The 14,042-nt window shown below is 34.1% G+C and overlaps 1 protein-coding gene across 2 annotated transcripts in view; it reads right to left on the reverse strand.

Moving 5' to 3' along the window:
- GFPT1 (glutamine--fructose-6-phosphate transaminase 1) overlaps positions 1-14,042 on the reverse strand; it is a 53,445-nt gene that overhangs the window by 6,873 nt on the left and 32,530 nt on the right. For both annotated transcript variants that reach the window (XM_063077998.1, XM_063077997.1), the window contains 5 exons: positions 13,163-13,258; positions 9,885-9,982; positions 6,942-7,062; positions 6,413-6,570; positions 58-172 (listed from right to left, as the gene is read on the reverse strand). In XM_063077998.1, coding sequence (XP_062934068.1) covers positions 58-172; positions 6,413-6,570; positions 6,942-7,062; positions 9,885-9,982; positions 13,163-13,258 — 588 coding nt within the window. The remainder of the gene's footprint in view (positions 1-57; positions 173-6,412; positions 6,571-6,941; positions 7,063-9,884; positions 9,983-13,162; positions 13,259-14,042) is intronic.

A 14,042-nucleotide genomic window follows, 5' to 3' on the forward strand; every position in this document is an offset into this window, starting at 1 on the left:
TCACCCCTTTCCCACTCCCTTAGACAAGAAAAGTTTAATATGTGAATGTCTTCATACCAGGCAGCCGTTTCAACCCAAGCATGATCTCTTTGCGTCTCTCTTGCATGGAGATCCTGTCATCACACATCATAAGGGCAAACATCACAAGGGACACAAACTGGCTGGTGTAAGCCTGAAACACCACAAAAAAAAGCAGAATTAGTTGCAGTTCCATCTTAAGAACTTGGAACTTTTAATTTTAAAAAAGATAAAAATAAAATTCCCATTGGTTTTACAGTACATATTGCCTATCTTTTAAAAACGTTAATAACAGTGAACTGAAGCAGTACTTGGGAAACCTATCATTATTCTCCTTTTCCGAATCTTGAACAAATTAAACTTTATTTCTCAGATACAAAAACAAAACATCTTACAATGCATTGGATGCTTATGAAATACCTAATACCCCAAGGAAACAAGGAAAAGAAACATGCCAAAGGAAAATGAGATGAGAGTAAATCTGCATGTGCCCCACCAAATTAAGTTTTTGGTGTAAATCAGAAGGCAAGGATTCTCCTTGGGGTACTTTTTTTAAGTCTGGCTAAAAATAAGAAAGAAAGTTCAACTGCAGAAAAGTAAATAAGAATTATCTCCAATTCTACTAATTAATAGGAATAATTACACTATAATTACATTAATAATATGCTGTTAATAACATTTGTGAATACTGCCTTCTAGTTTTTACTGTGTTTTTCTTTTCTCTTTCCTTACATTGTTAAGAGAATTATTAGCAGGTACAATCTCATAAGTTGCTTTTACTCCCAATTAACATTAGACATTTTCCCAACAGAACCCTCTCTCTCTTTTTAGTGGTGTGTAATAACCTTGAGCAGTTTTCATCTCTATAGGCCTCAGACACCCCATCTGTTCAATACACATGACACAAGATTATCATGATAATTAAATAAGACAAATGTAAAACACTCAGCATAACACTTGATATATAGGCTCAAAACACACTAAATTTTATTAATGAAAGCTTAAACTAAAAAATTTATTTTCCTAGGCTACAGAATTGTGAATATTTTAAAACTTGCAGTCATACCACCAAGACTATTTTAATTCTCATTAGCTATATGCGAATGTGAGATGTGCCTGTCTGCCACAATCTGTAAAATATTGAGAATTATCGTTTTAAGAAATTTTTACAATTTTGGCTCCTGGACAATGGATGCTCACTATTACTTTACCACGCACATCTTGAATCCAAAAAATTAAGATTTTTTTCATGTTTGTTGGCCACTTATGTTTTCTCTTTTGAGAATTAACTTTGTTGTTCTTCACCTGTTTTTCAACTTGGTGTTTTCTTGGTTTCTGTTTTTATAAATTGGTCTTAAGAGGACTTTATTGTTATGTTTCAAATACTTTTTCTCAGTTTGAGTTTACCTTCTACATGGGTGCTGACTGACATAGTTTTATTTTTAACTTTCATGTAGTACTTTTAAGCTTAGACAATCCTTCCACATCCTAACATCAGTTAAGTGTTATTATTATTATTATTAAATTTTCTCAGTTTTGTTGTTTTCATTGTTCCTTTATATTTGCCTTTTTTTTAACATTTTCTTTTTTAGTCTATTTGGAATTAATTTTAGTGCAAGGTGTTAGTTTCTGTTTTTATTTTTATAAATAGCCAATTTTCCATTTCCCCCTCACCCTTTCTCTATTGGTTTGTGACATTTCCTGTATTCTGAGTCCTTTGACGTACTAGGGTTATGTTGCAGGACTACTGATTCTATCCCACAGATCTGTCATTTCTCTACAAAATTATCTTCCCATCCAAAAATATGGCATTTTAATCAATTTGTGCTAGTAATTTAAAGGTCTACAAAGTTATATCATTTTCATCTATTTGACAAATATTTATAAAGCATCTTACATATTTCCTACTAAAGTTATTTTAACATACTTTTATAGCTATTGAAAAGAGAATTCCCCTCCAACATACACACCCAAATCTTCCCCAAGATATTTTCTACTTATAAAGGCTTTTTGTACATTTTTTATATAAAGCACTTATTGAATTCCTATTCATTTTAAGAAGTCCTTTAGTTGATATTCTTAAACTCTGCAGATAGTCCATCATAACTGCAAATAAGCAGAATTCTGTTTTATCCTTTCCCATTATTTTACTTATTTTTCTTATTAAACTGGATAGAAAATCTAGAACAAGACTAACAAATAGGTTGCATAGAGCCAATGCTAACCCATTGGTAGTCACAGTGAAACATCAGGCTGAGGAAGAATCTAAGGCCACTTTTTCCTGCTTCTGCATCACAGTAATACAGATAAAATCCTAGGAAGGTTCCAGAAGAACAGCTGAGGCCCACTGAGATGAAGGTCCTAAAGCTTTCTGTTTTGTAATGTATTCATTCATCTTTCTCTATTATTTGCCACCTTCTGTATTATTGTTTTCTTTTTGAGTTAAATAGTTAGCTCATTTTCTCTTTGAAAATAAAGCATTTTAATGCTATGAATTTACCTCTAATTATTACTTTAGCCACACTTTCTAAATTTTTATCCCTATTTTTCATCATCTTAATTTTTTCTCATAAGTCTTTCTTAATGATAGTTCTGATATCTTTTTAACCCAATACTTTTATGTTTAGGTGTTTGAAGCTTTAACTAACATTTTTATTATTAAATTGTGAGGATTACTGTGCTATGGTCAATTACAGTGTTATGTATAATTTTAACTTCAGGAAACTTATTCTGGGGTGTGTGTGTGTGTGTATGTGTGTGTCTTATATTCTGAATCCCTATTACTCTTCCCTGGATGAGGGATCACTTCATTAGTGAATAGTTTCCTGTCATAATGTGGATAATGAGACTCCCACTATAATAAAATCACAGTTTGTTAATGTTGCTTATCTTCCCACTTTTTAAATGAGACTCCCTGTTTCCTCTTGCTAGACTTCCCAACTTCCAGCTGCTCATATGGTCCTCCACAATTATCTGTCCCTGTACTTCTATTATGTTCTACCAGAAGATTGGAATTTTTTTTCTATAGCACTGAAGTGGATTTGGAGTCCCTTGCCTACGAGTCTAATGAGCACATCTATATTCTAAATTCCAGTCCATCCTAGTCTACCTCTTCCTACTATAGTTTACTTTTCAATAAGCCAGTTAATCACAAAATATACTATCAGAGCAGAGGGAGAGACTCAGTATATTGGACTCTGTAATATCTAAACTGTTTCCAATCCAAACCGATCAAATAAATGGTATTGCAGTTCCTCTGGCCCATAACTAAAAATATTATTCTAAAAACATGAGTTTCTTTGCTGGGAATGAAAACATCTCAACCCTGGTTTTTGAGTACAAATATTAAACAGAGTAAATTTAATGCACGCATTTTTCCACTGCATTGCTATTACAGTTTAATTTCCAATTTCAATTTCATATTTTTCATTTCATCGATACATACCAGGAAACCAATTAGGAGAAAAATAAGCTATACCCCACATTTAGAATCTACTGAGGTTTGAAAGAATTTACCAGGAAAATCTTGACTCTGAACTTTTAAACTTGGCTTTTCTTTTTATTCAGCCAAAAACAAAGTTACATTGGTTTATTTTTTTAAATCAACAAAAGTCAGCACTGTGGTGAAATTTTAAACACCTGCAATAACATAAAATTTGCTGAACCTGCACATTTATCCCCATCAATTACCACAGAAATATCAAATTGTCTATGGTCTGATATATGAGAAAGTCAGTAATATCCCTTTAATCCTGACAGTTTTTCAGGCAAAGTTGAGAATTCATAAAGAAGATCATAGAATTCTTCTGCTAGTTCCATCACTGAACTCAGGGATCAAGATCAATAATCAACTTCTTTGATTAACCATTAACATATAAAGTCAGGTTTACCATTCAGAAGTGCTCTATGACTAAATATCCCAAAACTTATTTTAATTAACTCCAAGCCCAACTCTAAGACAGTTGAAGAAAACAGAATTACTTTAGAATACAAGAAAAAGGAAAGTAACACTAAACTGCCATACTTAACTAAATTTTTTCAGAGTCATTTTTTAAAGAAATTAAAGTATATACTATAAAAAGATGTTTATTTTCTTATATACGATGTAACCAATGGGGGAAACTGGGTGAAGATTCATGAGACTTCTCTGTACTATCTTTGCAACTTCCTGTAAATCTATAGTTATTTCAAAATAAAAAGATTTTTTTAAAAAGAACTTGCAAAAAGAAAGAACTACTTGAGACAAATAACGTGAATGAATCTCAGAAAACTTCATGCTAAATGAAAGAAGCCAGACACAAAAGACGCATATTATACAATTCCATTTATAGGAAATTTCTGGAAAATGGCATAATACAGTAAAAGAAAACAGTAGTTGGTGAATGTGAGGCTGGGTGTAGGAGTGAGGATTGACTGTAAAGGGGCACAAAGGAACTTAAGGTGAGTGCAGTCTTCTAAAACAGGACTGTGGTGATAGTTACATAGCCAAATACATTTACTAAAACTGTACATTAAAATTGGTGAATGTTATAGAATAAAATTATACTGGAATAAAACTGTATAAAAAAGGTTGATGGTAGAATCTATGTGGTGGGTATATGGGTATTAATGTAAAATTCTTTTAACTCTGCTGTATATTTGACAATCATCATAATAAAATGTCGAGGAAAATTAAAGTTCTCATAAACAAAAGAATTAGAAATCAAAAACACAGTATTTTCCCTTGGTAGCTCACAGTTCAAGAAAGGTTTTATAAAAAGGTAAGTCAGTAGCATCCATTCAGTCTAATGATCCCATATCCCATATATACCATGTTGAAGCCCTTGTTTAACAATGTGTTATGGATAAAGGAGCCCTAGGATTCCAATCCTCCAATCAAAGCTGTCAGTCTGGACACTGCTCCAAAAATCCATAAGCTGCTGCTAAGGGTAGCTGGTTACTTATTCAGCTACAGGATGGAAACCCAAGCACAAACATCTTACATGTTTTACATGTTTTAATTACCATGTGGAGAAAATTCAAGATGCAGCTATCTGCAAATTATAGTATTAGAAATATCAAAATACTCAAGAAATAAAAACCTCACTCAGTTTATACATAAGACTCACAAATTTTCCACAAAAAAATTATCCATGAGAGGCAAAAAAAATTCAAATGTGGTTACATTCACATTAACTCATCTTCCACAAGCCTTTAATTAAATTCCAATCCACCAATACCCAAGCATCTTATTATACAATTAGCAGGAAATATTAGACTTAAGGAGAAAAACAGATAATGAGAAACTGAAAATTTGAAATCATAAAAAGTACTACACTTGTGAAGAGAGAACATCTTTTGCATTTAGTATACAACTTTCTAAGATTCCTATTTTTATTACTATTACTAAATTTATGCATATCCCAATTTCAAAAGACAAAGTGGTCTCAGTAGGCCTTTTTAAAAAAATGAAAGAACTTTTATACCTCCACAGATGTAGTATCTAAAGAGAAACAGACACTTTCATATAATACTAATCTTAAAAAATTTTTTAAATGTTTTTTTTTATTGCTGATTTTTATACCAAAGGTGTACTCCTTAAAACCTTCAGAGGTAATACATACATTTTATTTTTTATGATTCTTTTTTTTTTTTTTTAGTCTTGGTGGCTGGCTGGCAAGGGGTTCCAAACCCATGCTGCACTCTAACCAACTGAGTTAACTGGCTAGGCTGTACATTTTGATGTATTTATTAGCAACCATGAATACATAAATTAAAATGTCAAAAATTATAGCAATAATCAGCTACAATGTATATCGACAAAATAAAATTTTAAAAAAAAATAAAAATAAAAAAAATAAATAAAATAAATAAAATAAATAAAATTTCCAAAAGTTCAACATAAAAAAAAAAAAAAAAAATAAGGAAGAAAAAGTTTCTGCTGGTTGTAGAAAATGCAATTGCTCTAAATATTAAAAAATACCCATGTACTGCCAAAAAAAAAAAAAAAATGTCAAAAATTATTAGAATTAAACTGCACGTTTCTAATTTGTTACTTTTCCAATTCCCAACTATAATCAATAAAAGGGATGTTATGTACTTACTATATATCCCACTGTGCCTGGTAGGAGGATTATAAGTAATGAATGGGGGACACCCTACAGAGACCTTTCCAAAGTGAACTTATGTGATGTAAGTTTGCCCCTTTTAAACACAAAGAGTGCAGGGGAAGGGTTTTTTTTTTTTTATCAATTACTGATCCTTAAGTCTTATAGTAATTACAATGATTAGTAAAATACATGAGTTCTACAACTGCTAACAAATGAAAAATAAGATATAGTTTAATCTACAGATGTAATCTGTTTTACCAACACTTTGATTAAATAATCACCAGAGAAATAAGTCAAGAATTTACCTTTGTACTGGCCACACCAATCTCAGGACCAGCATTAATGTGAACACCACAATCTGTCTCCCTTGATATGGAACTGCCAACTGTATTTGTGATCCCCACAGTTAAAGCACCTCTCTCCTTACAGTACCGAAGACCCATCAGGGTATCTGCTGTCTCACCTGTGTAATAAGTATGACAAAAGTAACACACAGAGCAGTTTCAGCATATGCTGTTTCTCAGATGCAAAAACAGATTGACCACACTTTCAACAATATTATTTATTTTAAATTAAATATACAACATGCACTTAAAATAATAAATTTATAAAACATTAGTAATAGGCTTTTTAGGATCTCTTTTCCTTCTCTGTCTTTGAAAATTCAGCTCTTTGAACATACAAGTTTCACTTTTACTAATTGATAAAGAATTATGTAATATTAAAATAAATCTGTATTTTTCAAGTCATCTGCAATACCAGTTTTTGCCAAGATATGCTAGCATTATTAGAAAGAATAATTTTCCTTTCCTTCAAGACCTTAAATTAACAAACCTGATTGACTAAGGAAAAAGCAAACATCATCTCGAAAGACTGGCGTGTTTCTATCCAAGAAGTCACTGGCTAGTTCCACCATCACAGGCAACTCAGTCAACTCCTCAAGAACTTGACGTGTCTACAGAGAAAAAATGACTTGTTCACACAACTTTCCTTCCAATACTCTTTCCCTGGACTTCTTTGGACTCAATGTATAGTTCTCATTTTTTCTGATTATGAAAATAACATAACATGCGCTATGTTAGAAAATACAAACAATACAGATCAAAGCATAAAAAATAAAAATTAAAAAATCAAAATCCCAAACCCCAAATCAAAAATCCAACAATAAGCACTGTTAACATTTTAGTACAAGTCTCTTTAGACAACCACCAATGAATACATTCTTATAAGCAAATACACCCACAAATATAAAATATTTTGAGAAGTAGGAAAGGCACTGTTCTAAATCAGCTAGCTGTGTGTGATCTCTAACTTCCCAATCCCTAATCTCTAAAATGAAAATTCATGTAATACCCAAGTCACTGAGGGATTTCAAACGAGGTAAAAGATGTACAAATACCCAGTGAAAAATTAAACATTTTAAAAATGCAATGTAGAAAAAAAAAATGGAAATGTATTAATAAATAGTACCTTTCCACAAAAAAAAAAAAAAAAAATATATATATATATATATATATATATATATATATATATATATCAATACATTTTAGAAACCTGGTTTAAGAAGGCTCACTATTTTCAAACTTTGTAGTATTAGGGGTGGGGATGAAGTAGGGGGTAATATCTGTCTGTTTAAAGAGCATCTTAACATTCATTTTACTAAATTTCCATTCTAATTAAATTCATTTTACTCTAAACATCAGAAAAATAAAATTTTAGGCAGCAGAAACTTCAGGCCCGACAGATTTATACAGTTAGTGCTGCTTTAATCCTAACTCTGGAGACCACCTATCAGGACAGACTTTCACAAGACTCTTCAGGCAAGGGGCCCTGCCCCTCAGCCTCCACCCTCGCCCCATCTCTGCATTCCTCCTTCACAGCAATAGAGAATTGTACATGTGTCCTTACTTCACAGCCCTGTAACTCTGGCTTGCCCACAAATTTAAACAGAATTATTTTGTTCTGTTTGATTCCCCAAAGGACATTAAATATTAAATGACTGTGGTTTGGTACTTTTTAACAATATTATTTGCAGAAAATCTAAGATAAAATGCTCTTATTTTTAATTATCTTTTTCATTGATGTATTTTATTTACTAATTATACATAAATAAGTTGCTGATACTAAAATGCTAAATGTTTTCCCTCAAACAAATGTAAATCAAACATTTCCCTCCACTGTACAATATAAATGTTAACAATGGAATTACATTATTCAAAATAAAAAAGATACAAATCTGGCAACTTACCAGATATTTAAAAATAATCTTATCAGATATTTAAAAATAATATACCCCAAAAAGATAATCTCAAGATATATCTGTGCTAATGTATAGTTGCTGTTTCAGTGGAAGCAACTTTTTATAAATACAAAGAATGACATTTTTCACCATAAAAGAATAACTTAATGTTATAAATTCCATTGCATGCCACTGTAAAACTCAGAAACAATTAAATTTTGAAAAGTATGCTATACTTAGAATGATTTGAGGGTAGTCTGTTGTTATTCTTTAGGACACAGAGGATATACTAAAAAAAAGTCATGCAAATGTGTCATTCACGTTTGACCCCAACAACAATAAAAAGGTAGAATAGAATTAATGGAATAAATGGAAATAATTTGTATGATAAGTCACAGAGGGGATTTCTACTGTTTCTTAACAATAGTAGTCCTGGCATTCATACACACACATAAAATAACCTTTATCACCTCATATTTCTAAATTAGTTCTAACATAGCACATAATTTCTGCCCCCAAATTCAGGCTTATCCTTAGATAAAGCATTTAATCAAGTTTTTTATTTCTGAATACAGGGCTCACTCAGTAATAGATCAAGCCACCACTGACTCATCCTTTCTTTAATTTACACGAATGTCTTTAATTCATTCTTCTTTCCATGCTCAAAACAATCGCTTTCTTAGAACGCTTCCCTTCAATAAACTTTCCTTTTAGGACCATGTAAATTTCCTTTTGGTGGGGTGGGGTTAGAGGGAGGGGGGTGGCTTTAGAGAAGAGCAAAGCTCACTGAGATGCAAGGGCTGTGGTGACCAGATAGTTTCACTCACTAGTGAAATGCCTGATTCCCACAAGTGTAAGTTAATAATATTTATGCCCCAGCAAATTAAAAATTACTATGTCATGAACTTTGGAAATCAATCCAAAAAGCAGCAACTGAATGTGAGGGTCTTCTGTACATCAGCAGCACATAAACTCTCTCTTTATAAGAAACTTCATGTGAATCTGACTCACTGAACTAAAAGCAATCACATTCCGATGCTTCTGCACGGACAACCAATACATGTCTTTGACACAGAATTTTGGCTTCAAAAATAATAATTTAAAGAACAAAGTCTGACAAAAAGCACACTTCCTTTCTTTGCAGAAATGTGCCCACAAGGTAAAAATCCTTTTGAGGTTCCCACATATTACCAGCCATCTGTCTGGGGCAATGACTACTCTTATACAAGTAGGCATACTCCCTACAAGTCCAGGACGATGCAAAAACTTTCCCTTCTCTGTCTTTCATGAAACCAGCTGTAGGTGGTGTATCTGTATATCTAAGGATCTTTCTCCAGCAGATCTTGCATTGATAAATAATTCTAAGCAATAAAATATTCCCTCCTGCCTTCCCGGATTTTGTCATGGCAAACATGAAAACATAACATGTTTTAACAAAGTATAGTTTTACAGGGTATGTTACTAGAGCTATCTAGTATGAGTATCTGCAGATATCCCCTAATATATCTAACATAACAGAATTTTAAGAAGCCACTTACTGCTACACCAGCATGGTAACTTGTTCCACAAGCAATAAGAATCAAACGCCGACACCTCTGGATCTCTTTAATGTGATCCTTCAAACCACCCAAATTCACTGAAATAAAAGTTTGCACATATAATTATTTGGTAAAGAATCATGTGAAATAGGCAATCACTTTTCTTGAGTGTCCACTGCCAATATGAGAAATAATGCTGCCATTTTAAAGAATTCATATTCCTCTTAGGGAACGCAATTATCCATAGTTTTGAAAAGTAAATTAAATAGGTCACAACTTAATTGGCCCTCCCCAAACTTATAACTGACCTTATCCAACCTCCTAGAAGTCCACAGAATTACAGTGTTTATCACATTCTATCCTGTTTAGTCATTTCAACATTCCTTTTTTAGATTAAAAGTTATCTTAAAGGCAAAACTATACAGACACAAACAACAGATCATTAGATGCCAAGGGCTGGCGGTGGGAGGGGGCTGACGACAAAGGGGCACAAAGAAATTCTTAGATGGAATTGTTCTACATCTTGACTTTGTAGAGGCCAGGGTTATGACTATGTTGTGGAGGTTGTATAAACTCAGAATTGTACACTAAGAATGGTGAATTTTATTATATCTAGTCATATCTCAAAGCCAGCCTGGAAAAATAACTGTCATCGTTATGTTCATTTCCGGAACTTCCAGTGCCCAGAACAGTGCTGTGTATGCAACATAAACCCACTCTCCTCTCCACCTCTGCCATCTCAGTTATGCTGTCTCCATTCACCTCACTGCTCCTTGACTGCATCTATCCCTCCAAATCTACCTTCAATGCTATCACCCTAGACCAATGTCTCTCCCCGGATGAGAGCAACAATCCCCTGACTGTTCTCTGTTCTAATCTCAACCTCCTGGAGTCTGCTCTGCACACAAACACACAGCAGAATGACCTTTAAAAACAGAAATCTGATCTTGAAACCCTCCAACGAAGTCTGTCCTCTTTTCCTTTTTCTGTCTCTTTAGCTCTTTGTGTTCTTCTACGTATGTCTTGTCTAGGAATTCTACTCAAGCTAGTTTCCTACCTGTAGGAAATTCTCATTCAACATTCACTCAATTATTCAACTAACATTTCTTGTGTACCCATCACATGAATATACTGGTCAAGGCACTGAGTTCTAGACTGAAACAGGTCAGATTTGGCTGAAGAGAAGGATGTGTACCTCCTCGTGGACATCTTCCTCCGGCTCTCTCTGAATCATCACTCCGCTGCCTACTCTGTCTCTGCTCTCCTCATCTCTCCACCCTTTTTTCTTATTTGGTTATACCATAAAACCAAGGTATATGTTTTTACTTTTTAGCTTTTTGAATATTTTTATGTTCTTTTTTGAATTTCACTAGTGAAAGAGAGTATTAAGTTTCTCTACTTTAAAACATCAGCAAAATGGAAAATAAAACTACAAAAAGTGTCATTGGCTTCTCAAATAACTTAGCATCAAATCCAAACTCCTTATTATAGCCTTCAAGTTCTACTTCGTCTGTCTCCTGCTGAGCTCTAACCCAATCTCCTAGCACGTTGCTTCTCACCCACAACAAGCCAGCTAGACTGGCCTTCGTGCTGTTCCTGCACTAGACCAGGCCTGCTCCAGTGCCTCTGCTTGCAGTGTTTCCCACAGACCTTTGCATGTTCTGCAAAGGTTTAGGAAGAAAGGATACAACAGTAACAGGTTGGGATAGGGTCATGCAAAGGCAAATCAGTTTGGAGACAACTCAGTATAAAAGTAGACAGACTACCACAGATATATGCATTGCACGTGATGACCAAGAATGACAGGGAGGTAAAATGGTAAGATTAGCAGGCTACAGTGTTTCACTAAAATTAGTTCTAGCAAATTCTTGGTGACTGAGGGAAGTATGTGGTAGTTCTGGAAGGAGTTGCCCAAGATCTGAATTAATGATGCTTTTGAGAGATTCTGAAAAGGCAGGCAGGCCATGGCTATGGGAAACAGCAAGAATGCCTGGTGAATGGGGGTGGAGAAAAAGAAGACTCAGAACAACAATGAACACATGGGGACTAGTCCAGCACCAAGAATGACAAGCAATGCAACCTTCAGCAAGACACTCAAACTGACAGAGCCTCAATATCCTCATCTTAACATTGAAAAACAGCTATCCTGTTTATAGTAATTTTATGCCCATAATATAGATAAAAGTGCTTTTTAAAATCATGAACTTCTCAAAGTTTGTCTCATTCTCTTCCCTTATAAAACAAATCTTTTTTCCTGACTTTATTTCCATAAGTACCATAGACGGTATTTACTGCTACTGTCCCAGCTTCTAGCTCAACTGTTTTCAACAATCCCCTTGCCCCGCACAGGCAGATGTAGGTCTAGTTTATACTGCTCCTGTTTCTCTCCTGGTCCCCACCTCCCTCACCTATCACTGTAGTCCAGACAGGACAACATCCTAATTGACAACTCATCTCAGTCTCACCCCTCCGATGCACACTGGAGAAGAGTACCCAGTTCACCTCAGTAGAGCACAGCATTGACCACCCCTGGCTCCTTGGTCTTCCATAACTCCGTAATTTTTACAAAAGGAGATACCTTACACATCACCCTGCCCCAACTCCCATGTTAGAATGCATTCAAGGCCCTCCCTAGCAGTTCCTTTTACCTTCTTTCTGAGACTTATTTCTCTTTACTCCTCTTCAAATACTAGATCTAGCAGACAAAGTAGACTACATATTATTCCCTAAACAGCTTTCCAACTATTTTTCCACTATCTCCTCTTAGCAAACGCCAACTTCTTGCCAATTGAAATGCTCCCATTTGATCCTCACCTATTTAAATCTTCCAAATCCTTCAAAATCCACACCTACCTACTTCATGAAGCCTTCCCATATCCCAAAGCCCCTTCCCACAGATTCATTCTCTGCCTTCCCTAAATTCAACAGCTAACTTTGAACTTCAAACATTTCAACATGCACCACTATCAATCTCCAGAACTTTTTAATCACCCCAAACTGAAACTATGTACCTATTAAGTGATAACTCCTCATTTCCCCTCCCCCAGTCCCCGGTAACCATTAATCTCTACTTTTTGTCTCTATGAATCTGACTATTCTAAATACTTCCTGTAAGTGGAGTCATACACTAAAGAACTTTTAAAAGATGGCTGGGCTCCACTGATGGCTGGCAGCCATAGTTGTTCTACAAGGATATAAAGGACAGGGAACTTTCAGGTTGTTAATGGCATCCCTCATAAGAGACTTCGAAACAATAAAATAATTCATATTTTTATTACCAGTATAGTCATCAAAGTTGACTCTTCCTCTCATTGTGTTCACAACAGACTCTGGCTGCTCAAAAATTTCCTTCTGCATAAATGAACTGAAGTTGCCTACAGTAATAGAAATTACATAATTAAAATAAAAATTAACAAACCAAATAAGAAAAGAAATTTGTACACAACTAAAAGTCTATTTCCTTTAACATAATCTCAGCAAATAACAGAGAACCATATCCAGATATGATGGTCTAAAGGATTGGATCAATATGTTTTACTCTATTTGAAGAAAAATGAGAAAGTAGGGAGAAAAAGTCACTTTTATTAACTTCATACCTAAAATGTGCAGCTAGAGCAAAAAAGGGGAATGAGACAAGCTTAAGTTCTGGAGCCAGACCTAGGTTCAAACCATGGTTCTATCCTTTACTATCTAAGCTGGGAAAATTCCTTACTCTGTAAAATAAGAATAGCATTTACTTCATAGTGTGGATAGTAGTGTGGATTCATATAGCAAGGAAGTTGACATATGGTGGTTATATAACAAATGCTATCTTTTATTCCCACCACAACCCCATCAGAAAGGAGGAGAATAAAAAATCAAAATCACAATAATCATAATAGTTAATAGCAGCAAACATTATGTAGGTCTAAGTGTGTCAAGTACTGTTCTAAGGTCATCATATATATTAGTTAGCTCTCTTAATCCTCAAAACAACCTTAATGAGGTAGGTTCTACTACCTCCATTCTACATAAGAGAAAACTGAAGCACACAGAGAATAGGAGAGGAAGAAAACAAAACACAAACTATATTTATGTTTATACAATAGTTTAGAAATATTAAGTGTTATTTAATCTCTTTTTTATAATGTAAGACCAGCAGATAAAATCTCTGAAGAA

Source organism: Cynocephalus volans, chromosome 14 (genome assembly GCF_027409185.1).
Source record: "Cynocephalus volans isolate mCynVol1 chromosome 14, mCynVol1.pri, whole genome shotgun sequence".
Classification (NCBI taxonomy): domain Eukaryota; kingdom Metazoa; phylum Chordata; class Mammalia; order Dermoptera; family Cynocephalidae; genus Cynocephalus; species Cynocephalus volans.